The 27,778-nt window shown below is 45.7% G+C and overlaps 1 protein-coding gene across 1 annotated transcript; it reads left to right on the top strand.

Annotated features, from left to right (window-relative positions):
* Nucleotides 1-5,277: 5,277 nt before the first annotated feature.
* On the top strand, nucleotides 5,278-21,934 carry LOC145901576 (uncharacterized). The gene is made up of 2 exons (XM_082989310.1): nucleotides 5,278-5,941; nucleotides 18,084-21,934. The coding sequence occupies exons 1-2, from the start codon at nucleotides 5,329-5,331 to the stop codon at nucleotides 19,484-19,486; spliced, it is 2,016 nt and encodes a 671-aa protein (XP_082845436.1). The 5' UTR covers nucleotides 5,278-5,328; the 3' UTR covers nucleotides 19,487-21,934.
* Nucleotides 21,935-27,778: the final 5,844 nt, after the last annotated feature.

Raw genomic sequence — 27,778 nt, 5'->3', positions numbered from 1 at the left:
GTTATCGAAACCGGTTTCAGTCCTGACTTTCTCACACCCCCTCATTCACCCTCACTCTTCTCTCTTGCCTTTCTCGCGTTTACCGATGCGATAAGGCCCCCCAAGAAAGGAATTTTCGTGTGGTAAGCACAATAACAATAATTGTGATCCTCCGTCGGCAATGGGGTCCCTAACAAGGTATCTGCGACCACAGATGAAAAGCGTGGTTGATCGCAGCCAACCAACCAGCTGTTTACTTCAGTGCGTAAACACTGCTTATTATCCCAATCCAACGTCTGCATCCTCGTCACGGTAAGCCCAAGGCTTGCGTGACGTAAGCATGGGTGGCAAGCGGCCTTTGCCCGTCACGCTTCGGTGCATTGAACTTGTCGTAACCCTTGCGAGCTCGAGGGACCGAATTTTTTGCGGGGAAATAAGAGCGCGGTGTGATTTCGCGGTGGAAGGATAGTTGACGGTGCGTAACGGCAAAGTTAAGACTGCGAATTAGCGCCTCTTGCTCAAAAAATAATCACTGGCACTTGGCCATTTGGAAAAACAACGCCCGTTTAGTTTGGTTAGCGGGTGTGATTATCTCATAAGGTTGGTTAATGCCTGTTTGCACAGTGCCTTGATTTCAAACAATCGACATCATTAATTTGATAATGTGCCAATGCTTTGCTCAAATTGTAAAAATGCATTTAATCATCAGTTCATCCTCCTGGTATTGAAGTCTTTTTCATCAAATTGATAAATCCACAAACAACATTGTGCACATTGCCAGCAGATAAACCCGAATTCCGACAATTAACGCATAGGAATTGAAGGCTACAGTTTAGTGCGACCTCTTCGGGTGTATATACCACCCACTTCTGCGGTTAACCTATGAAGTTAACAACACCAATCGGCCGTATTACTAGTTTAAATTCCAGTTGTACTCGGTTCTTGATTTAAAGTCCGTCGGTTCTCTACGCTTTCGTCCATACAAAGTACCACACCTTACCGGTGCGCCATTGGGATCAGTTCGCGCTTGCTGTACAAACAAACTTTTGTGGCTTAATCTAATCACCGTCCCTTTGTCGCCTTGATTACGGAGTTCATCGTCATGGATATGGAAAGTGGGATGTCGAAGGGCGTTTTGCCTGCCGGGTTTTCACAGCTGGGATCAAATGCTCGCCGGAACGACCATTTGAGGACTCATTTGAGCGCTGGAAATTGCTTTCGTGTTTGTTTTTATTATGACGAGGAAATTAATTTGGGAGAATTACGGTTTAAAAGGTCGCGGATGGTGAAAGGCCTGTTTTCTTCAAAGGAAGGAAACTTTTGTAGCTTCTGGTGGAAGGTTCTGGTCGTTTTTGTCGCAAGGCCCCTTGTCGTCATTTCCGACAAAGCTGCAATATTTCTAAGGGCAAGCACGCTTAACCCAATTTGCCGCATCGGATGATGCTCATTGTTAAAATATCATCTTGCACATGATTGCTACTTCTTACAGGCCCAATTAGCGTTTTCCGATTCACGTAAACCTAATGTTCGAAAACTTGGTCGATTTTTTTATGCAACGAGATGTCTATGCACAAGCACATAAACGCACGGATGCAAACCGTATTGCAGTCTACACATGCAGTGATCGCTGCCGAGTTTATGTTGCAACATCCGGTGAGAAACATTCCTAAAGGCTTTTTGCACCAAACCCTGTGTTGCAACCAATCCCTTGGGCTCAAAATACAGTTACTCGGCGGCCAGTAGCTCGCCGCTCCCACGGTACGAATAACCGACGTTTAAAATTCCCTCAAGTGATGTTGGCATGGTACCCGTGCAAAATGGCACATAGCGGCATCATTAGGGCCCTGATCTAGGAAGCGACGGCCAGCCGCACGAAGTCTTGGTTACGGATTCCTATTGTACACCGCAAGTGCTTTAAATTGACTGTAAGCAATCACAAGCGCCTATTTGACGCCTTCCCTTGGCCTCTGTGGGGGATTTAATTCCGACAACTTTGTCGGTAAAGTCGGGTCTTGGTCGGTCGGACGACTGGCAAACGACACGATTTCATTGGTACATTTAGCAGCACAAAATCGTAATTTACTCCCTTGTTTCAACACTTTCGTTATCCTCTGCAAAAAGTTAAAGGAAAGTGTAGTATATTAATTGAATCGAAATAGGTGTATTAGATGGTTGTATCAAATTTCACCTTCATTAGTTTTTGAGTACATGTATGTTGCCTTTTTAAGTACTTACGTCATTGACTTAAGTACTTAAAAAGGCAACATACATGTACATTACGCTTGTGGTACAACACCTTCATTAGTTTTGAGTGCTTTTTCAGTTTGTAAATACAGGGCTCAGAGGCTTCCACAAACAACTTATCAGCCTCTATACATACAGAGACGACCCAGTTCTCCACTTCTGGGACGGACGCAAATTTGCGCTGCAGGCCTGGCAACGGTATTTAACAGTGCGATTTTGAGGGGTTGCGGTTGGAGGTCACAGCATCAGGCTATGTTTCATTCGACCAGGAAATGGAACATCAAACGCATTGCCCTTTGGTTTTCAAGTCAGCTTAAAGCCACCGCGAAGGCCAATGCATCTTTTGGCGTTAGGTGACCTTGGCTGTTGGCAGCCGAAGAACAATAGGATGGACACGACGCTACTGCCTTTGTCCACAAGGTTGTGGACACTCGAATTTCTGTCCATTACAAAGTGTGTCACACGCGCCTCACAAAAGAAGCTTAATTTTTTTCGGCTTTTGTCCACGGCGACAAACGTCTTGACACCGTCGCCGCGTGTTCTCAATTGGTTTGCAATTTGGGAAGACACCTTATCACCCACCAGGCCTCCCAAGCAAATGAGTTTGCACGAAATTCGACAATTTAATTGCTCTCCTGTCATTGCGTAACAGTAAACTCGAAGGAAATGAGAAATTCAGCACCTAGCAGCTACGGTATGGTACTTCGTTGGACAAATGACCATCTATTGTCCCAGACAATTATTATCACGTAAGACAGACGCAGCACTGCAAAAAAACTGTGTGAAAACAGATACCTTGATCCAATTACTCTATGGATATATTTTACCGTTGCCATTTTGCCAAAGACTTTATAAATAAAGCTTTTATTGAGATAATATGAAACAATTTTACTTTGGATCGAAGGTGCAACACTAAACCCGGATTTTGCGGTATCCTGGCAAGTGCGTTTCCCCTTTCACAACAATAAAAATAGGGAAATATACTTTTATTTTGTTGACGTCATAATGCATATACACAAAGAAACGGAATTTTTGAACAATGCCTTTGTGATTGCCGCTTGTTACAACAGACATGTTTGTGTGCAGTGGTTTGGTTTTGTAATACGGTGTTAAGTCGCCTTTTCAAGTGAAAGGGTTTCAAGCAACTGTACAGGACTCAACGAGTAAATGGTCTTCGGATTAAAGGGATTGAATTGCTGTGGCGCTGCAGGTTAGTAAAAGCTGCTCATTAAGCAAACATGCAGTTAACAAAAGTCTTGAAAGGTAACTTTATACCTTGTGTATCCGCTGCATTTTTGTAAGTAGCACTGTTGAGTTTGTGGCAGAGCACGACAGAGAAAATGCCTTGATTAGAGTTATTGGAGTCTTTCGTAATTTGCTTTGCCCGAAATTCCTTGTGTTTGTTATTACAGTGTGTCATGCGCACATGACGTAAAGATGACATCACCAAATGGTCGCGGCAACATAGCTATTATAGGAAATTTTTCTATATTTGTTATTTTTGTTGGTACTATTTCACTTAAACGCCAAAACGTTTGTCAAATTATATTAAACAAATCCTTACAACTCCTCGGCAAAATGTTTTGAGACGATGTGTGCAAGTGCACACATTTTGCCACTGGGCGACGCTGCCGTGCGCACCAGCCGTGAGTTCTGGGATTTTCCCTATTTTAGGCTGTGCTTTTCAATCGCGTGGCATTTGAGGCGCCGCCTATAACATTGCGTAATTTAACCGGGGGTTGCGAAACAGCGAGTAGTTGGCTTAGCTGCCGCCGACGCGCTTCTGCTCTGCTGTGGATGAAAAACGTTTGAAACGGAGACCAACTAGAGCTGAAATTGTTGATTTGGTGCGAAATTTTACCGGTAGTTCCTTATTTTTGCTTCGGGAATAATTGGACCCTTGCCCGTGAGTAGATAAGGCAAGATTTGGCGGGAAAATGCTGTGCGTGTATGAACTACGTCAGTGCGCGAGGAGCATGAAAGAGAATAGCCGAGACTTGAGAGCAGCCGCATCATCTCGCGCGAAAACGCTTACAGCTGATTTGCCCAACGCTTTTGCATTTGTAATTCGCTACGTCTGCAAGCTTTTTAACCTTGTCCGTTGTCTTCTGTTAACAACTTCGTAAGGACAGTTTTTGGCTTTTTCGGTTGTTTACATTTCTTTGTTGTTGCTACTAGTGATGTATGATGCGTTTAGAAATTTGTGACAGTAGTCGTAATATTAGTTAGACAGTAGTAGCTACTGTAGAAAAGCTAAGCAAAAGATGTGGTATTTTGTTTGATAGAATTGCTTTTGGTTGAATAAGTTTGATAAGTTGTTGTACTTACTTGTGTTGCTGTGTTACGTATTATAAATCAATGCACCTTATTAACAGCTTTCGCAAATATGTTGGCCTTGTGACATGTTATATATGTTATAACCAGTTTGTGATATGATAACTGGCTTTAATCTGAATGCAGGACAAACTGCATTGAACTTGCGAGACAATTTTAACATAACCGCAACTGTCACGTATGTGGCCTATATTGAGTAAAACAACCAAACAGTGTCAACCAGTAACTGTAGCCCCCACATCGTCTAATGGGCTCTGTGCTGGATCTTGATGACAGGTCAATCGAAAAAAGGCACCAGAAGAAAAAAAGGCACATCTTAATTGACACAAATGTATTGAGCAACTAAGATGGCCGAAAAGTCATCATCTTTCAACGGACCATCGGCCGTTTTTTGCGTTGAAACCCGGCGCTGTAGTACGCAGTCGCTCGCACCTTTTTCGCGTTTACTTCCGTTGATTTATATAGGCAAGTGACCGTATAGTGCGGATCACACCATTGCCGCCTGCCGCTACCGTTCCAACATCTCGCTAGCGCTTTTAAGTGTGCAGAAGTACGGCTTTCACAAACTTAGTAAATCCTACTCAAAAGCTTACTAGGCCGTGGTGGCTGCGAGACGAGAGCGACAGCAACCCGATGTTAGATGAGTTGAGAGTTCGTAGTGCAGACAATAGTTTGAAAAGTTCAGGCAAATATTAATGTTTTTTGTTGCTTTACAGTGTTCAAGGTTGGTTAGTGTTTGTTTTGATTACGTGGCTGCAGCAGTTTGGCATAATGAAGCCTGCTGCATTGAACCACGATCTTTCCATGGTGGAATACCTCAGCCAGCTACCATTCTTCTACACTGGGGTCGACGATGACCAACCGTGCATTCCTTGCCAAGGCGCTGCACCCAGCGAAGAGATATGGAAAAAATTTGAACTTATCCCAACCCCACCTTTGTCCCCTGAACACGATGGATCGGTTGAATCTGATAACGACGCGGTGACTTACGCAAGCGAACTTACCTCAAACACTACTGAAACATTAACCCAAGTCAGCGACAGTCTTATGGATTGCGCTGCACCACTTACCCCGCCACCGAATGACTTTGTCGATACCAGTAAGCACGTCATTCCTGATAACCAATATGAAGACCAAAGTTCCGGACAGAAACTTATCAAAGACTGTATGTGGAACGGGTGTGGTCACAAGCCGCATTCCGAAGTGCCCCGGCGGTGGCGAGATGATTCCCCGGCATCCGCAAGCCTGATTCCCGCCAACGGATTTGTGGATCCCAAGTCGGTTTTTCCCGAACAAAGATGCGAAATTGAACGCCGACATAGTATTGCCAACCCCCCCGTTACCCGGCGGAGAAGCGACGGCGCAGAGAGTCCAAGCGATTCAGGTGTGTGAAAAATTTTATTGCTGATTTCAAACTTACGAAAGTGTTTTCAAACTCTACATAAATGAACATAATTTCTAGGTTGCATAGGGACTCCGTCAGTTGATTTATTTTAATGCTGATAGTAGCACATTAAATAGGACTTAAAAAATGATTGACACATCAACTTAGCACCTTCGACCTTTTCATTTCGGCCACAGTACGGGTCACTTAGCTTTAGCCTATCGTTTGCGCCGATGCCAGTACAGATATATCTATCAGCGCCGGTGCTAGAGTGGCGGAAATAGCAAAGCCCCCAGACCCGTCTAGTTTCAGATCTCGCAGTTGTTGTGTCTGGTTTGCGCTGAAGGTGCTAAATCCGGCGAATCGATACGCGCAATTACAATCATTGGTTGCCGATCACTCGTCAAGAAATTTTAACTGGTTTGCCGACTACGGTTGTACATAAACTTGGGGGTTGCAGTCAACTGAGATGTTGTTGGTAAGTCGCCTAAATTGCGGCTTTGTAAAAGAAAGTTGGGTATAAAATAGGTTAAAACCAGATGTCGAAAAACCTTCGTTTTTGACTTTTGATACATTTTTTCTTTGATGTTTGATTTGCGTTAAAAGTGTCGCAGAAACGTTGTTTGTCCTAAGGCGGTGCTGTGATAGATGCAACATTATAAACTTGTCCTGCTGGCGCACATTTTTTAAAACTCGGGTGGAACATTGGACATTCCGGTTAGTAATTCCCACTCCCAAGGCAACTTTGCAGCTTACGTCAGCGGTGCCAACACAAATTGTCTCCCAGATACACCACTGTTTCAATCGGACAAACTTGCGCATTGGGGAATTCTGTTACTTTAAGCAGGAGAAAAACCTGCTCTAAACCCACATTAGGTGAACACATCATTCCACGTGAAACACAAACCGCGGCTTCGGTCAGCACGTAGCGACTTTCTCACAGAACAAGTGTGTCGTGTTGTTTTGCAAATGTCAGTTGGGAAGTACCGCCCGATTTGTTGGGGTTAATCGCAATGCGAATTTGACGCAGGAAAGCCCGGGGCGACTACCGGAATACCTGCCCGCTTCCTATGTCGAAGCTTGCGCAATTTGCACCGCAGCCTTGCTCATTCAAGAAATTGTGTACTTGGGATAGTTTTCACATGCGCCAACGTGCAATTAAATCTTCGCCTCGGGCACCAGACGAAATGATACATCGTGTGGCGTGTATACAATGGAAGGTGTATATACAGCTACTAGTTGTGTTCCTTATAACTAAATCGACTCCAACCCGTCCTCCTAACGATTGCGTAGCCTTGTTCAGCCCCCCTACGGAATAAGACAGCTAATGGGAACGTTTGTAGCGTTAGCGCAGTGGGATAAGGGCCTCGTTACCGTAGGAATTCACAACGCCAAGGTCGTTATCGTAGGATTTTGCGAGTCACCTGGCGCTTTCGCCGCACGTCACACCAAAATCCGTCCGTCCTTCGGTCGATTGATGTTTTGCTAGCCAAGCCACGCTTCATCGAGCGTAAAGGCATTTAAGTCATGACCACCCGCGCTTCGGTTGCCATGCCCCAACAGTTACAACGCGTAGTTTTTCCGAACTGAGCAACGGCGACTTCCGTTTTATGTTTTTTGCCCCGCCGGATTTCCATTTAGCGAAATCGACGCTAATCCTAGCGACAGTTGGGTCGGCGGGGTACTAGGTATGTGCTGTGCGGTTCCTCCGCCGGGCAACTTCGCCGATATTGCCTCTAACGGCGCAAAATTAAATTAAATTTTCGCAATGAAGGCGACTAATTGCTTGGCGAAAGCAAATGTTCCCAAACTTTTTCGTGAGTTAGAGGTGTCTGGCATCTAACCAACGGCATCGCGTGCGCCAGCCGTCAATACGAAATCATCAAATAACGGCGCAAATCGAGTATCCGACCCATGGGGCTTAGTCATTCCGGTTGCCTGGAGGCAGCCACGCTCTGCCGTCGGCGGCGGTGTGCGGCTTTGATCTAAACTCACGACAGTTGTTCGGAACGGCGCGAGATTTAATATTTTGCAATTGTCTGGTTTACTGACATCGCGCTGCGGCGAAACGTGAATTTCGTCTGGTCGCTGTTCGTGTCGCTACGCATGTGTGAATAGGTCGGCTAGTGCCATAAAATATTAAAAGTAAGTCCGTCCGTCACCTTTTATGTTTGGAGTTCTTTTCAATTGTTAAGACACTGTGAATGGAAGAGATGCCATGTTTCTGTAATCGCCATCATTATGGTAATTGCAATTCAAAACTCACGGAGATTGCCCATGATAAATAAGCGAAAGACGGTGACTCGCACAGGGCTATTTGTTGTATTCGAGCACTTAGATGAAAACTTGTTGCGTAGAAGCTAAGGCGCCTGACACACGCTGACGAAACAACTCATGTATTTTTCATATAGCGATCGATTCTTAATACAGCAGCACGCCTGTGCTGTTTTGTTCTCGGCCAACATGGTCGCATCTCGTCCAATGCTGGCACGCGCGCAATTTCCAATTGTTGATGCGGGAACCGCAGTTAGCTAATTATAGGTTTCCAGCACAAAGCGGCTCTTCTGCGTAACGCTGACCTACCCGACTATTTAACACTTAAGCTGTAAACGCGCTGTCGAATAATTTCGACGCGCAACATAGAAAATATTCAGCGCTGTGTATATCTGTCCGTTTCAAGCACTTCAAGTTACCTCGATTACCAGGGCGTGACACTTTGCCAAGGTATCATTATGCTCGTGACAATGTAGTCGAAGACTTAATTACGCAGCCAGCTCTCGAATGACCTTTCTGCAGCATTTTTTGCCTCCCATTGCTGCAATAATCCCACTCGAGAAAAGACGCAAAACAGGCGACCACGGTCAATGTTTCGCAATGTTGGTCGTAAAAACCTTACACATCTTCAACTGACTTCAGAGGTTTGATACCCTTAGGTGTATTACGATCACGTTTAAAACTTGTCAGTTATCTGCGCAAACGTTAATCCAATCGCCTTCTAGTGTCCGTGTACTTGAATGAATGGCATTTGAGCGACAAATCGATATTACCTGTCCTCAGTTTACTCCGACGGGGCAATTTTTCACCGTCTTACCGTACGTGAGAAAAAGTGAGCTTGCCGGATCGAGGCAAAGCCCTCTTTGTGATTTCGGTCTTTCGTAAATCTTTTGTCCGTTTGTGCAATTGATGGCGTTCCACAGTTGACCGCAAATGCTCTCTTGTGCAACCGCCGTGCCGCATGTGTTTATAATGGATGCGATATATCGTTAACTGTCCGTGTCGGACTGGGGTTATCTCTTTCCGGGTCTGACCGATAAGACCCCCTTTCGTTTGTCCGGCCCCCCTCCCGCAACAAAGCGCCCTACGTCTCGAGTGTGCCACATTGTGTGCGCTGTCTGTTTGTGTTCAGGGCGTAGCTATTCACTAAAGCATTGTACCGTCATTTCTCCAAACCGTCTGGCGAAACGACTGTGCCAAGATATGTTATGGATTTCCCAGCAAAAAATGTGTGACCCCCTTCCGTTACTTATTGTACCCCCATTCTCGGCCCCGTGCACGGCACGAACCCCGGCGTTTCGCTTGGCAAGAACACAATGCGGCACTCTAACGTTCGCTCACTTGTCTGTCGGATCCATGCACTAGCGAAAGTAGACCAACAGTCGACCCGCAGCGCCGAATTCAGTCATCGCCTTGCCTCAAAACGCTGTTATGATAAGTTTTTCCGTGCGCGTTGATCTTGGTGGGCATTGTCCGTGGACCGGCTGTGCCGGTAGCGCTAACCACACGCCCCATAATATTTTGGTAGCGGAGGCGTCGGCGCACGGCTCCGACTAATTTCGCTCTTCTGCCGTAATAAAGTTTTATGGCACCTTTCATTTCTGGTTGAGCGTTGAGATGGTCGGTACCAGGAAGTCTGCGGCACTTGTAAACAAACCTGCTCCACTAACGAGAATAAATTTTATTGTGCCAATGTTGGTGTTTTCAAAAAAACTCATTCGGAGTTTTTGGTTTCTCTTACAATAACACAATTTTTTGCTGTGTCCTGCGGCCTGTCTCCATATGAGCATCGCAAATCGTGGGATTCCAGGGCGGAATAATTGATTATGGTAGCCGGTGTCCATTTGCTCCAGTCCATTGTTCTCCCGTAGTCGCTCTTATGTCTGACCGGGCCAATGGCCTTGAACTTCCTTCCCAGAGCTCGACAGACTGCGGGGCGTTCGGGTCGCAGTTCCTGCAGTCAACCCATATGAAGGTTGACACGAACTTACGAACTTAATGCTCGATCTGTCTGGGGCTTGGGGGATTGCCCGCTTAGTACAAGTTTAGCACACGGAATGCTATGTTTTGCTGGGATGCCGGGACAAGGTCGTGTTCTCCGGTCAGGATGTCCTGTACAAGGATTCGTGACATGTACTCGTACTACACGTGACAGGCGAGTGGTTTGTGGGTCGGGAGATCCACAACCTTTCTGGAGGCGCTTTGCAAATATACAGAGCCGGATAGCGAATATAAACAATTCTCCCTGTGACACACATTCCAAATGTCTGGATAAGTAGTTTATTGGTTCGCAGAATTAGGTACGACATTGGCAGGTCCGAAACCTGAATCTCTTTCAGTGGATTCTTGTGGTAACAGCGTTCGGAAATGAAACTGCGCTATATAAGCTGGAGCGCTGGTGCTGGCTCCGTTTTTAGATTTATTCTAGTTTCCGCATTGGCACAGACGGGAAAAATATGGAACCGCGCTACTGGATGACACGGAAGGATTTGGCGTATATGCTAATAATATCTTTAGTCCGTTTATCAGACAGTTCCGCGTTAATTTGCATTCCAGTTTTGGCGCCTGGTCGTTACCTCACGCCTTGCCGCGAAGCAACACAGGCAATTGCGGAGTGACGTATTGGAGCCGGAACGAGCGTACGCGACTGCTCCATACTTCCCATTCACAAAATCGCGCGCCCAAAATCCCAATATGGTATCGCGCGCAATTGACTGAGCATAGGAATGCTATTGGGAAGTATTTGGTGGGACATTGGCCAGCGTGCCGGTCTGAATAAGCCTGGGGTTGTTACGCAGTAGTGAGATTTGCACCCAAAACGCATTCCCGTTGGACGACGTCACGGCCATCGGGAAACCGCGCTATTTTCAACTTCAAACGTTTTCGGTGGTGGTAGAGATGATGCGGCGTCTTGCAGTCTGTCCTAGCTTTCCAAATGCGTCGCATTCGCTTTACTAAAAATTCCAAAGCAAGTTTTTCACGCTGGCTTCCCGCAGAACGCAGGAAAATCGACCAGCTGTTGTGCAACCGTATGACGTTAGACAATGGCAAGGCTAGACGATGGAACGGTAACACCACAGACTGGTCTTTAAATTATTTAAAGGCAGTACGATACGCTTGGAAATTCCTAACCCTACATAATGTCCCGTGCCCTATGGTTGCACGCTAAAGGAGAATGGGCCTCTTCTGTAAAGCACTAACCGCATTTTGTCGCCCAAACGCAGTTAATCCACAACCGAAAGGTGTTATGTTACGCTGCACGTTCCCCGAACAGCCTGTGCATTTCTGGAAAGGCAGAGTCGAAGGAAGCTGGTCCCTATGCCGCGTCCCGCTAAAGTTCCGCAGCACCGCAAGTCAAAATCGACTTTACAGAGTCAGCGATTTCGCAACTGCCAAGGGGAATTGCGTAAAACCGCTTGTAGTATGCTAGTACGGTGCTGTGGCATTTAAATATTTATACAGAGGTGCCGGAGAGCTCTGTGTATAGAGCCCAGAGCACTTGAGAGCCCTTGCGATGCCAAAAAACTTAGCCGCACTATATCAGACACGGGGAAGAAATTTTTAGGTTACTGCTGTCGTTCACTGCATTATCACGCTATACATCGCATTACGCATGTGGTTGCCTTATCACGTTACTGGACGACGTGCTGCACAGTTATTGCACCTAAAACTAAACCATTGCATCACAGTCACTGGGTTCCCAGTATCTCGTTTGGCTGCGCGCGAACATTGCCCGATGCCAGCAGGATTTAGACATAAGGCAAACCCGGACGTACCCCTTTGAAAACAAGTCATTTCCGCTTGTAATATGCTTACTCAGATGTGATGCCAAATAAACAAGGCCCTCCAAAGTGCGGAGTGTTGACTCACTGACCGCCGGTAACATCTGTATCGGGGGGTTGTTCAACAAATATCAAGCCAACAAGCGGCGACACGAAAAGCGTTTTTGCGGGGCTCGTGCGAACTAGTGCCGGTAGCTTGTTATGTTACGGAGAGCTTGAAGTGTGGGTAGCCGTCGGGTTTTTGTGTTAAGGGTCTACCCCTGCTCTCTAGTAGTTAGAACCAGTGTGCGTATCAACAGGTGTTACGGTGTGGTCTCATCTCGTCTAATTTTTATTGCAACTGAAACAGCTTGGCGGCGACGTCGCCGATGCGCGTGCCAGATATTTAACCGCGCTCTTTTGTTGACCTATGCGTTTGTTCCAAGTGTTTGCTGAAAATTGACGATTCTTCCGTTCCACGAATGGGACGGCGGTATTTTGAGTCATTGCTGTTTGAATGCAGAGAAATGAATCAACGCCAAACGCGGTTTCCTTTATCCGAATTGGCTCCGGCGCGAATAACAAAAAATCTCAGGATGCTTAACATCGAATAAAACCAATATCCAATTGTCTACTTCATACACAACACTATGGTTTCATGTATTTTGACCCATAATAAAAACGCATTTTTGATTATTCGTGAAAGGATCGTGTGCGAAGCCTGTTTTTAAGTGTGAAATGCTAAATATTTTGCACCGTCCGTCAACTCTTGACGTTTCTTTGAAAGCGGAACAAGAGTTTCTTTACCTGATCACGGGAGAATGCTCGGTATGCGCCCGCCGGGGATTTTCCGCCACTTCAGCGCTCTTCGACATTTAAACGTAACCACGATGTTTTCGATTACCGTAGACCGACTGTTTGAATTGTATAATGCGGCGGTAAACAAAATGAAACACTTCCCCTATCAAATATGCATCGTCATGTATGTTCCAATAAACGAAGTACTACGTCATTGTGCACCAAACAAAGGCGATTTTGCAGAGTCACCAGATCGAGTTTTGTCCTTCCAAAGATCCACAGCGAACTGTGTTTGCTCTGGGCAATACTTTTTCACCACTTTTATTGTGCTACGTTTATTATTCCGGCGGCTTTAAGCCAGCCCGGCGGCGGAGTCATGGCGCAGTCTAGTTTAAAAAGAGTTTGTTTTCATTTCAAATCGCCTCATATCGGATGTTTTGCATTGTGGGAACTCAATTGAACCAGCTGCTGTGCTGTGACGTAGGAAGCCTCTTGACAAATGTGACTCAACGCCTTTCAAAACACCGACACCGCCACTATTTATCCCTTTCTACCGCTCTGTGGAAAACGTTAGCCCACAGTTGTCCGCTGTGTTTCAAGTGAGTCAACTAAGACCTCCCAGTGGTCCACTCATCGTCACCAAAAGCCAATCCCGATCGGTAAACACGTCACGTGAATGAAAACCACGCGAGCGTGACGCATGGAAAACAACCTCAAACGATCAATTCTAGACTCCACAAACTCATGTGATTTTGTGGCATGATTTCTTAACCACTGGTTCATGCGACAGCGTTCGTTGATAAATCGATTCCGAAGTGGAGTTCAGTGTAAATCTCGCACACGGCAGTGGGATTTGAAGTGCGGTTTGTGAAACTAGACGCTTCGGTCGTTCAGTGTGGCAGATGTTCCTGCACGTAGACATGCGTTCTTGCCACAACGCTTACGGGTAAAGTAATGCCCCGAATCGTCGACTTTGCACAAGACACTCTACTCGAACATTATTTCCATCAGCAAAACTTTTGGGTTAATCTTGAAGGACACATAGCATTAACCCTATGTTGCACTTCATGAAAAGTAGTACATGTTATGGCGCACACGCAGACAATACACAGTACCAGGCCGTTAACTTTAAGTCTATTTAACTTGTAGTAAGTCTTAATTGAACGGCGGATACGTCACTCCATGCTCCTCGCAATGTCTTGTATCACATCGCTCACATTGTGGTGCACATTAAGCTATCGGAAATAGCATCGGTAGATGAGGTGTTTTCCAACCTAGGGCAGGACGCCTGCTGACATTGCTCTATATCAACCTATAATCTTCCGCTTCCATTACAGCCCAATGGTATCCACTCACAACGCTTGCGCATTGTTTACATTTTATCGCATGGCCGTTTGTGTTGCTCCTTGACACGGATTCCGGCGTGGTTTAGTGCCGGACGTATGTAGAGCGTCAAGAGCCCATGGAAAGGCTTGCGATATCGCTGCCACCGCTTGTGGATGGCTCCAAACAGGCCTGTTGTCGACGCAACCGCCCATATTGCCACTCAAACAAACCAAATACACTACACATCCTGGTTTCGTGTGGAATGCCAAGCGTATGTACGCAAACAGGCATCCCACGCGTATTGTGGAGTAGTCATCATAGGGTACTTAGGGACGGTGTCTGTCTGCTAAAATACGACACGAATCTCCGTAACACCTGGTCAAAACGATCGTGTAGTATGCGCAGGAACGTTGCCAAATTCCCCAAGACGAAGGCTTGCGTTTTGGGATTGACCCAGAGTTGTGCTGAATACCGTTCCATTTCAGTTACGTAAAGCAGCATGGATCGTTACACATATACACAAACCTAAGACCGCTTGTTAACGTTTAACCACCTTACCGGTCAAGCCAGGGTGTACAACGCAGCAAAGTTGGGTGGTCGGCGAACTCATTTGACTCAGTGCCTGGGATTTCGCCTGTTTGCCCTAAAATCGTTCAAGCGTGACCTGTTCTTCGAAACCATGCACCATTGCCTCGACGCCAGCCGTTCGCACGCTGCTGCAAGAAGAAGTTATGCATAATTTGCCAAAACGCGCAGTCTTGTGTCTCGAATTTCGCCACCAATTCGTCATATAACCTCCGAACTGGGAAATTTTCTGCTAGCTTGTGTTAAGTCATTGTTTTTCGCCGCTTCATTGATGGAATGTTGCCTCTCAAGGGGCTGGAAGGGGTCAAGCGGTGGCACGGTTTAAAGAAACCGACTAATCCTTGTTAATCAGAGCATGTTAGCAAGTCAAAAGTGTTCGTAATCGCCTGTCCAGGCGTTCATGCCAGCGTTGTTAAGGGGTGTAAGCGTTTCGGTGCCTAAGAAGTCAATTTCCTGGGTAATTTGACACCGACTAATTCGCATTATGGCCGGTAAAGTTTTCGCAGCCTGCCTGCGAAATGGCCTGTTAATGCCATCGAGTTGCCTATAATCAATTACGCGCTGTGTTTTAGCATTATATAGGTGCAAGCACAGACGGGTGTATTTACGTCTCGTTCTTTTTACTCGCCTCCCACTGCGCACCGTCTGCAGACCAGCACCAGATTCCCCGTCGATAAGAGTCAATTTACGCGTGACTTTGTAGCTTATATGACATTGAATCATGTTCATTACGCACATGCCATCCAACACAACTTGCGTCATTTCGGATTTTGCTTTGGGTCTGGTTGTTTAACTTCAACCGATCGAGATGAGATAATAGATAACAGCGAGTCGATCCCGGAACAAGTGAAGTAACGCGAGTCGCCTCTGCGTACCAACCAAAAAGTGTGACCCCACAGGCCCTGTAAATTGGTTGTTGTAAAGCAGAAGGGTTGCCGGCGTTCCCACGACCCTTAAGGTCGATTTTTGCTTCCGAACGTGTCCCCAAACGTGCAGTTTTTGCGCCTGGTAGTCTCTCTGTTGATTGCAGAATCGGGAAAATGCGCGAAGCCGGCGTCCAGACACCCACGCTGTTCCGTCATGCCCGCGGCTTCTGGTTAATAAGCGTGACATAGCGCCGAATATAGAGCCCGTACTCCGACCGAGCTATCATTTGAAGTGCCCTCGCAATCGTTTGACTAGATTTTTCGTCCGCTACAGTAATTCGTGGCCGGCGCCTCTGGCCATATGTCGCGTTATTATTATCGTCATGTCGTCAGCACCAAAATATGCTTTATAGTCGTTTAGCTTCGCCTTAAGCAGGCCAGCATTTTGTATGTTCGTTCTCGAATTCGAAGTATTTCGCTTAATGAATGAATTGTAGAAATTGTCACTACTTTTAATGTTGTTCCACACTTGGTACATCGCACTGGTGCCGATTTTGGGATTATTTCAGGACGCCTCACTGTTAATTGTGTTATCTCCGCTTCACTTCACTTTCGTATGTAGCTTCTCAACGCTGCGATGCCAAGATTCACCCATTTTACATCAAAGCGCATGCGTCGGTCTTACTTTAAAACGCTTTTACAAATTGATGACGTGCGGTCTGCCGCTGCTTTTTCCTCAGCCCGCCAGATGTTGCGGCTAAACTGTCTTTCCTACTTATCCACGAGTGAAAAAAAAACTCCAAAAGCTTGGGCGCAGTGTGAGGCTGTCGTACTATGAGAGAATCCCCTGTTTGCGGATGGAGCCGCCTACCATCTGCCGCTCGTAATCTCGACCTTGCGCCTCTCCTTGTCGGGTGGCGCTTCGACGCGACAGCAGCCTCACATATATTCCGCTTTCGGTTTAACGCGAAATGGTTGTTGTTTCGGTTTTCATGGATGTTTAAGGTTATCGATAAACTGTTTTTATTTCCCAGTGGAAAGTGGTGGTAATAGTTTTGCTTATCACCACTATTGTATAGTGAAATAAACCGAAATAAACTTGATTGTATCACTCTATCTAACATGTAGGCAAATATACCGTTAACCATGACATTCCACTTATTGGACGTAACAACTTCGTTACATTGGCTGACGTCGGACTTTGTTCGATAGGCGTGTCCCTACATAATGTTACTACGAACAACACTACGCTCAGTGCAATTAGGCGCTTTGGGGCGGTGGCGGTGGCGGCAACCCATTTAGCGTTGCGCAATGCCATGGTGCATCGTCTATGTACGTGGGAATGACGACATCCTACACCCAGGGGAATTGCTACTGGATCGTTTCGTCTGACTACGCTAGATTTAACGTAATTGGTCACAGGTTGCGTTGTACAAACTTTAAAGTTTAAACGCTCTCCTTGACGAAAACTTGCAGGCCATGGATTTGTTCTTGTAATGTTAACATCTTTGCCTTTAAGGCAGGCTTTGTTTTGCATATAAGTCGTGCTGTGATGTGCAAATCTGTTTGCCTTTAAATGTGACGCTAAGAAAATACATGGCGTGTAATTTATGTTCGTAGATAAGGTTACAAGAGCAGCTGTGCTTGGTACCAGTTCATAGATTACACTGTCCTCCTTGTTCTTACAATCCAGTCGCTTGCGCTTTATTCATTGGTGGCTTTCATCCTCGGCACATATGCTTTCACTTACGTGGCCCACTGGGATTGAAATGGCTCGCATTTTACCGGAGTATGATCGTCGGTCGCATTTTTCAAGGGCAAATCGACGCGTTTCGGGGCTTTGGGGATTTACAACAACAGGTGACGGTTGGCCGGCGATGCCTTAGGATCAAAAACGCTATTCCGGGCGCATTGGGCCGTCTACAATGCGGGCTTTTGCGTATGTCATTCGGTATGTGCGGTTTATTCTGCCTGGCACCGTTGGTTGCATTCGCCCGCGCATAATTGCCACCTGCTGCATTCGTGTGACAAGACCACGCTGGTCTTTGTTCAGTTTGCGTTTATCCGTTGACATGTGAAACGGAAATCGTGGTATTTGTGACGTCATAATCAAGTGCAGGAGTCTAATGAATTTAGTCGCCGAGCACGTAGCGGTTGAAGCGCGATGCAAGTAATGCGGTGATACCGGTTTTTGTTTCGCGTATCTGATCGAGAAAACACCGCACAGTACCGGTCTGCGCTCTACCCCCGTTCGCTCACCAGCAAGGAGCCATGTGCGCTTTGCATTTGGTTTTGTTTGGTCAACGGAACGTTTGATGTATACACGACGCCAATGCTTTACGCGTCTGCCACCTGCGTTTTAGGCATGAGCCCCAGGCCATCGGTCGCGTTTCACCTGCTACTTGGAAGTCTCCCATTTAAAGGGAACTTAAAACCAAGACACCGGGCCCCCCACACGCATATCTACCACATATAACGTTTTGAATCAGTCCATTAAACTCTTTCCTAACCAGTGTTCTTTTTTATATGCAGATGAGGAAATTGACGTTGTGACCGTAGAAAAAGCTTCACCACACAAGGCATCAGGCACCACCACCACGTTAGGCGTCCTCTCCCAAGGTCGCAAAGTGGTCGGTACCCTCGTCTCACGACTCAACGGGGCCCATCGACAACTGGCACTGGTCACATCGAACGGCAATCGGATACGAAAAAGAACCCACGACGGTTCCGACAAGGAGAACCAGAGCAAGGCCAAGACCAAGTTCCAGGTTTCCAAAACTGAGAGAAACGGCCAGCAGACCGTTACCATGGTGATCAACAACGTGAAGCCGGGCGCGGACGGCAATGGGAAGCCGGTCAACTTCCAGTTAAAAACCCTTCCCGTTATGACTACTTCGGTCGGTTCAAACGGTTTAACGACAAAACGCCGCTTTAGCAGCCCCAACCACACCACCACCACCGTAACACCCGTCATGCGGCTCTCCGCAAGTTCAAATAACGTCATCAACGGTCCTCCACCCGCCAAGAAGCCCAAAGATTCTCTGCCCGGCGCGAACGCCAACCCCTCCCAACCTGCCGTTGCTAGGAGGCCGATCTTCTCCCTGCAGGGTATCTCCATGGTTACCGACACGGGCGTAATGCGCAACAAGTCCGACCCGAGTTTTTCGACCAAGAAAGAAACCCCGTCTTCTCAGGGCCTGCATCCGACCGGCGAGCAGGTGTACGTCGTGTCCACGGGTACCGACGCCTTGTCAGAAAAGCGCAAGGCGTCGAAAAAAGTCAACAAAACCAAGCAAATCGCCGCACCCTTGATAACGTACGACACCCCGGCGAGCAGCCCTGCAAGTTCCACCGGAGACAGCAGCAATCCCGCGTCACCAAGGAAACACCGAGCAATTAGTGGCGAGTCGAATTCTTCTGCCACCAGCGGTTCGGATGAGGAGATTCGCGCAGCTCACAACGTTCTGGAACGTCAACGCCGCGAGGGTCTTCGCACATCCTTCCACACACTAAGGAAGTGTGTCCCGGAGCTTGCGGACACGGAGCGCGCTCCCAAAGTTCACATCCTCAAGAAGGCGAAGGAGTACTCGCTCCACTTACAGGACGAGCAGATGAGGTTGGAAGTTGAAAAGTCATCTCTTCACGAAACGAACATGTTCCTTCATCAGAAGCTACGCGACCTCCTAAACGAAATTTCCTCAGTGCAACCTGTGTCTTTCGCGTCGCCAGTAAAATGTGAACGCGGGGAAATGCTTCACCATTCCACCTGTGGGCTCACATATTCCTCCGATGAGCAGGAATGCAGTGACGACAGCGACGCCAACGACATCGGCGACGAGTTTTATCCTGATGCGGAGCTGAGCTCCGAGGAAGAGGAGCACCTTGCTCCTCACCCACACCTCGGCACTGCGGTGTACGTGAGCACTTTATACTAAACGTAACCTATGGCAACGAGGAGGTTTTCTTTAAACCATTCAACAACTGACAATTGACAAAACAATACCCGCGGTTTAACCAAAACCCGAATTCCATTTCGTGTAAAAAGTAATGTAAATAATGTACGAATGTACAACCTGTTGTGAATGCGAGCCCCGAGCCGCAGAGACCAAACTGTCAACTGAACCTCCTCATGGAGTCACGGCCTCCGAGCGAATCTTGTTCGTTGTTTCCTTTTTTGAGTTTTGTTTTGCCTTTTAATTTTCGCCCAGCACTTTCCGTTTTTCAACCGTGATGTTTGATTTTTAGCTGACCGTTCAGTTGTTAGGATGCCGCCGTCGTGTGATTTTCTCCCACCTTTAAACGGTTTGTTTGACAGGTCCACGTTCTCAGTTTGCATTTATAATTATGTTCTGCTGTTAACATAGCTCCCAATAGTGTTCCGAGCGGTTTTTCAAGCCGCATAAGTTGAGTTTTGTCCGCGCCACCGTTTTTTCCCACGCGAGGTTGCCAAACTAAAGTAACGCCACATTCCTATTAAACGACACAACGGAGTCTTGTACATAAGCGACAAAAAGGTCATTCTTTGAAGTTAGATTAACGACACCATTGCGTGCGTTTGCCAAACCTATTTTTAATGGAGTCTCGTTACGTAAGCTCTTTCACTGCCACTGCCAATATCGTGAAGCCTAAAGCAAAATCATGCTTGTGTCAGCTAGTTTCGCCGCCAATAGCGTTAAGCCCGACTTTTGCCATAACCTGGTCATCTGCGCTTTCCTAGTTTTAGTTAGTAGTTTGCCGTGTGGAGTAGCTACACCTGCTTACAAATGAGGGTATAACACCGTTCACTGCCAGTCCAAAAAACGGACAGTTTCCTTCAAAAATGCGCTTGTTTTTGTTCCCACAATACTGCTGATGCTGCTCAACCCTTACGTTTGTACGGTTGTGTTGGTAAACAAACCCGCGTTAATCATAGTAGCCGCCAAATGAACAAATATAATGTTAAATTGCAGCTTTATCATCGACAAAAAAATTTTAGTTCAAGTTGCAAAAATGTGGCAGCCCAGTAAACGTGCGTTAAACCAGAACAAAACCCCCTGAAAGTCCGACGCATTTTCCGCCGTCTAAAGTGCCACAGAAGTCGGTCTTTGCCGTGCTTTCTTCGTCGACAGTATTGCCGTTTCACCTTCGTTCTTTCGCTTTCCCTAACCCCCTATGCTCACTGTACCTGTCCCGTAAGTCGTCTTATGTTGCTGCCGTAGGCCCCATGGAGCCCATAGCTCTCCCCATAGTGCCTTTCGGGGGCCAAGACCCCGCGCCGTCCCTTTTTGGTGCTTTCCCCAACGTAAACGTGACCGACCGGCAAGCCCCTGCATCCCCACCCGAAAATAAACCCTTGCACAGAGGTGAAATCGCGAATTGTCGTTTTTTTTATCCACGCGGTGCTAAACATGCTGTTTCCTGACAGTCGAGTTCATTAAACTCAAAACGAAGGTGTAATTTGGTAAGTCGGCAGTAAAGTGTGTTAACACCCGGAGTTTTCAAACAACCGCCGGCAACCGGCTCCCTCGCGGCCAATTTGTTAAAACAACGTTCGTTCGTATTTTTGTTGATTCACTTCGTTCGTTCGCTGAGTTGCGTTGCTATTTCGTTTAGACAATGATCTACTATCCAATACTTACTGCTGCTATAACGTGTGTAGTGTGGGATTGGATCGAAGGAGGCGAGAGCGGTACTATCTGCCGTCTTACCTCGAATGTCCCTGTTAAATACTTGTTAAATACGTCTTTATGTTCTTTAAAACTGTATATATTCTATTTAATTGTCAAGAGTGCTTGTTTTGGTTGTTCTTGTTGTTTCTTGTGGGTTTCTGTTTTCGTTTGTTGGTTTGTTTGTGTTGTGTGTGTGTTTGTGTGCCTAAGCCCAACCAGGGGCTCTGTGTTGGCTTTGAACTGTTTTTTTTGTGTTAGACAATTTTTGCTACGTTTTTTCTCTACCGTTTGTTGTTTGTTTGTTTTTGTTAATTTGTTTTTGTTTCCAGCAGTTTGTTGGTTGTTGTTTTTTGAAAAACGCGAAAAACACCGTCAGCGTCTAAACGCACTCGATCAAAAAAATAAAAAACGAGTACAAAAAACCAACAAACTCACGAAACAGAAAAAACAACAAACTTTTATGTTCCAACCACCCCCAAATCTCTTTCTGTTGAAAAACTTTTGACGTATCTGTAAATATTAAGCCACACATTTTCTTTCGAAACCCCTGTTTTGTTGTAGTTGCTATACATGTGTGCTGCTGTAGATTCGATTATCCCGGCGAGGCGTAAATCTAAAAAATCAAGCACTAAAAACCCCAAATCTCCTTTGCTTTTTGCTGTAGAGCCACGATTTCCTATAGTCCGTGTGCAGCTGTTTCAAAACCTTTGCCACAATATACGCAAAATGATGGGACATACGTTGTGTGCGTGTTATGTTTTGCAAGACTGCAGGCAGAGCTTGAGACAAGAAAGAAAGCTTTAGTAACATTTTTTGATTGACCAAAGGTACAAAAAATCGTTGCTGAAATAGTTGGCATCTTTCGGTATAAAGGAGTTAATCATTGCTTGCTCGTTACGTCATAATCTATACGATGACTTTTCAGTATAGGATGATCACAGGTTGCGTGACACGACAGTTTCTGGGTTCAAAACAGGAGAAGGAAAAGGTTGTGGCAATGGCTGTGGGCTAACGTCGCATTGCAAAAATACCCGATTGTAAAACCAGAATCACTATGCTTTTAATTCCGAAGCGATATGACAAACACAAAATCGATACAAAAACCACACGCTCATGACTCGTAATAACCCGTCGTTCTACCACAAAAGACACACAAACAAGATCTTCGTGGCTTCTCCGGCCAATTAAGCCCATACAATGGCACCGCTATCATTTAGGTTACAAATATAGCAGCACTACAGCTACAACGACATGAGCGCAGTTTCATCATAAGCTCGCACATAACGGGAGGCATGTAGACGCATGACTTGACAGCTTCAGTTCATTGAGTCATCAAGCTTGAATTCGCTCGAGCGATTAGCGTAGGTGTCTGATCGCTTAGATAGCATAACTCCAGAAGGGCACGGGCGCATTCCTGGTAGCAATTCTGCCACAAAACGTTTTAAAAATAATTTTAATTCGCTGACAAATGGTTTTAGACGGTCAGCGTTTATCCAATTGGTTAAGTTCAAGTAAGCCTGAATGCCCTAATTAATGTATAGCCTCGTGCATTGCCGCATATCAACAGTAAAGAGCCCCTCGTACAAACAGGTTCAACCAGAGACTTTACTAAGTGGCGTAGGGGAAGTGCACAATTCGGCGTTGTCTCCATAACTACAGTCGTGCTGGTCTCTTCCGTCGCAAACAGGAAGACGGGGTGTCAACAACTCTTACCAAAATCCCCGTTGTCATTACCTCATAAACCAGGGTTGCCTGAAAAATAAATACAAAAAAAGCAGTTACGACGAAATCGAATCTATTAGTACAAACAAATAATACAGATTTTGTTTACAAACCCATACAGCTATTTATGTGAAGTAATCAAAAAGGCCACAATTACGGACAAACCCTTATACCAAATAATGACATGCTCGAATCTGAACAAACTAAATTACTGTAAAACAAATAAGATAGCGGTGCTAAGATGCCGACGAGTTCAGCAAGCATTCTGTTAAAAGCCTTTTTCAAGGGTTCTTAATATTAAGAGGAGAAAGAGTTTGACCAAAACACGTGAAGGGCATAGTAGTTTATCTAAGAAAACAAAACGCACTTATCTCGAAGCACTAGAAATTTGAACACAAACGACATGACGTAACGCCTGCAGTAAGACTTGAAAAGTTAAGACTTACAAAGTTTACTGCAGGCACAAAAAAAATCGACGCCGGCAGAAATTCTTTGCTCGTGGAGTAATCGGAGAGCAATTATTCGCGCGTCAAGTTCCGCTCAAGTAGATTGGCAACATGGGAAATTCCTCTGGAATCGGCGTCTCACACTCAACCGGAGTAGTGGAGGATTACCGACGTTGCCTTCGCAAGATGGAAAGACTGAAAATAGGAAGTTTCACCACCTGGTCAACTGAAAATTGATTGAACAGCAGAGGATTTAAAAGGTAACGTCCACTTGTTGTTTCCAATCAAATTCGCGTGGGCGTAGGCTGACCTTGTTCGAAAAACAAGTTGGAGAAATTACAAAACGTTTTGCAATCAATCGGGGTCCGCCCACACCACGCCCCTCTGTGCATATCGCAGTCGAGAAAGGCCAAACGATGACGGAGAGCATTGTGAAATGTTGCAGTTGGGTTGCGTCACTTTGTGGTTGCGCATCGAACTGTCTGACGTAATTCGTGCAAATGTGCCAAAGTGCTCGAGTAAGTCGAGTTTCGTTTTTATTCCTTTGCCAATCTGACGAAATTATTAAAAAAATACGGTCGGTTTCGACACACAGCCAACGCATTTGTAATTTCAAAAGTATCGAAGAACTTCATCTGTGTTTTACGAGCTCGGACCCAAGTTCAATGCACAACGTTTTACAAATGCTTCGATCCCTAGTAAACAATAGTAGCAATAAAAGTTCGCCTTTTGTCACTTTAGTTACACTGCATTTTACTTGCAGAATCTTCGTTGAAATTATTTTGACAGTTTAAATAATCGTGCAACTGAAAGCGCTTTGTTTGTGCCTCCTTAAATGTTCGTGAAATACCAAGGATGCAAACACTGCTGCAACCAACCGCAGTGGTCGTGTGTTCGATTGCTCAAATGCAGCTCAATGAAATGACGCACTTGTTTTGGTCCGACGCTCCCGCCAAAACGATATCACGTGATTCGATGTGGCGCGAAACTTGGAATGGAATGTGAGGGGGCGCCCGCACAAAAGGACCAACGGTCGCTTTTGTGTTTCGCCGCGGGCCCTCCCAATCCATTCCCGACGAACGAGACTCTTGTGTGCGCGCGACCGCTTGTTCTAAACCTTTTTTACGGCGGAACTATTGAACTTTCAACAATCGCCCGACGTTTACATTTTATACCCCCTGCATGGATTTTACAAGCTCTACGTTTTGGATATTTCCTTGGACCTGGTCATACACTAACCATTGTCAGACCGTGAAGCGATTTCCCGTTCAATCGTATAAGTCTGTGCCATTTCTCATTTCTTGGAAACGTAAAATGTTGTATTGCTTTTAGATGATAAACAAGGCATCTCTTCCGTGCTTTTTCACAGTCATGCAACCAACGCGCATATATTTCCAGATTTTGTGCTATGAAAACACATTTTCTGGGAAAGAGTTGTGTTCGTGCATTTTGCATTATCCGGAGTGTCGGCATCTTATTACGCGAGGCCCCCTTTAGGCGCGGTTTAATTCTCTTCCGGAGGTACCATATGGCGCTTCCATAGCAACACGTGCGTAACACAACTTTTCGTGGATTGCGTTTCTGCCGACCTTTGCGGTCTTTAAGGGAGAAACCAGGCTTTAGCTTCAACACAACTCATTACAATCGCGTGAGAGTTTCCGTTCAAGCTCAAAGGTGTTTTGTTTGCGAAGGGTAGCGAGATACGGCTTGAGCCGGATCAAGACTCCCCACACGCACCGCGTCTGCTGTTGGCATTAGGGCCACCTAAGAGACCAAAACTTTACCAAGTTTGCTTATCGATCCCGACTTTTGTCGATCTCTCTTAGCCCTAAGCGCCTATCGATTTTTCTACAACTGTGATGTCATCGTCAGAGTCACAAGAGCTGGTGTTTTTTTATATGGTTTGCTGTTTTCCTGGTTGGCCTCTAGTAGTGATTGTTTTTTTTCGAGCTTGGTCGACGATTCTGTGTCTTTGTAAAATTCTAATACAGCTGCGATTGTGATAATAAACATTACAAACAAATTATGTGAGCTACACATGATTGATATTATTGTCTCCATATTGCTTACATAGATTACAAACAAAGTATACGTAGTGATACGATTTGGCTTCGTGCAGTCTAGTCAGTTATTCCTTTGTTGTTTACTTCTAATTTTCATCCATTATGATCAATTGCAGATCATATTCAAGTCGGATGTAGTCTCCAAAGTGTGTACTTTATGCGCCATGAGTACGAACTGTGGTTGCAAAGTGTTTGAAAGCAAGGTAACATGTGCACGCAAAAACATCAAACACACACAATCAATATATTGCAACCTCAACGCATCATGGTAAATGCAACGGCAGCACAACCCGCCCAAGACTATCCGTGAGGTCACAGCCGGAAGGCTTGCAAGAAGCGAGAATAAGTCGGAACTGGGTGGAGAGTTGTGTGGCAAGTTGCGGAACGCATTCCGATCGTTCCTGTGTTCGCGTCCGGTTGCATTTTCGTCGCTCGGGTCTAGTGAGTTCAGCATCGTACCATTATCACGTGATCACCTGTGTCAGCCAATCAGCTTGCGATCTTGTCTTTAAATTCCTGCAACAGTATATTTTCTGGTGTGTGCGATGAAATTAAAGATAAATCTATATTTGTGCTGAATTGTAATACGAAATATCACATACACAAAATCACACAAGTAATGAATAAGTTTTTGCCTTGTCATTTCGCTACGAAACACGTTTATGGTTGATCCTGATTATTATCTCCAGTATGAGATTGCAAATAACTTCGCATAGGTGAACCTTCCCATAACGTGATTTGGGGTCTATTGTTTTTTGCATAAACCCCCTCGTTATGCGCATGAGCAACAGGGTGACTTCTACCGGCGAAAATTTATTGGCAACGAACTTAAGCAATGGCTTTGCTTCAAGCAATTACTGAGCAAAGCTTCCGAATTGCATCAGAAAAGTTAATTTTATTTTTGATTTTTTTATGTTTGAGATTTTTAATAGTTGTCTTTTCTGTACACGAAATATTTCCCCCGCCTGTGGTCAGTTTTACCAAAAGCCAACATTGCAATGTTACGCGTTGGCAAATTGCTTTTTAATCTATGCAATGGACCACTGCTGCAGCTTGCCACAATCTTACGCTATAAATAAACCCCAATGCAGTCTCTCGTTCAAAAAGCGCGAATCCAATATCGCTAATCCGTACAGGCTTTGTGATATAAGCGATCGTCAACATTTGGCGCCAGTATCTGCAAAACCCCTTGTAAATATGCTCTTTAATTAACCCCGAGTCGCGAGCCACCCTGTCAGCGCGTTTTAACATGCTTCTCAAACAAGGCGCGCAGTAAAAAATACTTGCGGTTCACAATGTCAATGTTGTCGCGTTCCGCTGCACAAGAAAGTCATTGTCGCGGCTTCTGGCCATGGGTGAGGGTGGGCCGGGGCCAAACAGGCGTCACGGGGCGCCCTTTGAAACCTCATGCTCATAAACGTGTACGCTAAAAACGTACACACATACTATGATTGTGGCATGCACTTAAACTGTGTTGCGCAATATTCAGACACTCAACATCTTTACACGTGACTGCGGTGGATGTTTAGCTAGAAACAGGTTCCGGTTGTGGCCTTTTCACCGGTCGCCCGGCGCACTGTGTGTTGATTTTGGCATGTTCCATCTGTTTGCACAGAGCCCGCGCCCAAGGTTGTATCGCATGAGGATTACGAAACATCCCAAGCGATTAGCGACAGTTACCAGCTCATCACATTTTTCTGTTGCATTTTTGGAGTTGCGATTGCGAAATTAATACCGCGTCGTTCCTTCTTCTTTTAACCGATTTTTCCTTTCGTTAAGGCCACCAGCAATAAATGGCAGCTGATATAAAACCTTACCTAGATCAGCAACTGATTCTTAATAGATCTTTTTTTTGGAATGTTTTGTTTAGTTGAAATTCGGTCGGTAAATTTAAGTTGTGTTATTCTATTTTGAATTCGTTTCAGAGGGTTCAATTTTTTGACAAGTGTTTTATGGATTTTTCGTGCATACTTTTACCAAACTTTATGTTTCATATTCGAGTCATTTCTTTTGTGTTGCGACCTCTCGAGTCATGCTATTAGTATCACGTAAGTGACGTCAGGCGATTTCTTATCAGCTGTTTCGCGTCGCGACGGATAGGACACTTTGCTAACATCGCGTTAAAAACGGGGCCTAGAGTGAGTTGTCTGGAGACGTATTAGGATCATCATGGCGTGTTTAAAGTTTGCCGAGCCATATCTTCGTCCTTATCTATTTCCAAAGCGTAAAACCGGCCGATACAATTGTTTGTTGTCCGTGTTTTTTGCTCAATTAGTCGAGGCTCGCGGCGAACGCTCGGTTAGCACGTAGACAACGCCGCAGCAAAACCGACTTACACGTTTGCCCTC

The sequence above is a fragment of the Ascidia mentula genome, chromosome 5, assembly GCF_947561715.1.
Source record: "Ascidia mentula chromosome 5, kaAscMent1.1, whole genome shotgun sequence".
NCBI classification, from domain to species: domain Eukaryota; kingdom Metazoa; phylum Chordata; class Ascidiacea; order Phlebobranchia; family Ascidiidae; genus Ascidia; species Ascidia mentula.
Note: the sequence above shows the minus strand (reverse complement) of the source record. Positions and strands in the feature narration are given on the sequence as shown.

Bases quoted from the DNA above. Each gene is read 5' to 3' on its own strand.
- LOC145901576 (XM_082989310.1), top strand. From the start codon at position 5,329: ATGAAGCCTGCTGCATTGAACCACGATCTTTCCATGGTGGAATACCTC. The intron at 5,942-18,083 runs GTGTGTGAAAAA...TTTTATATGCAG, and splicing joins AGAGAGTCCAAGCGATTCAG to ATGAGGAAATTGACGTTGTG.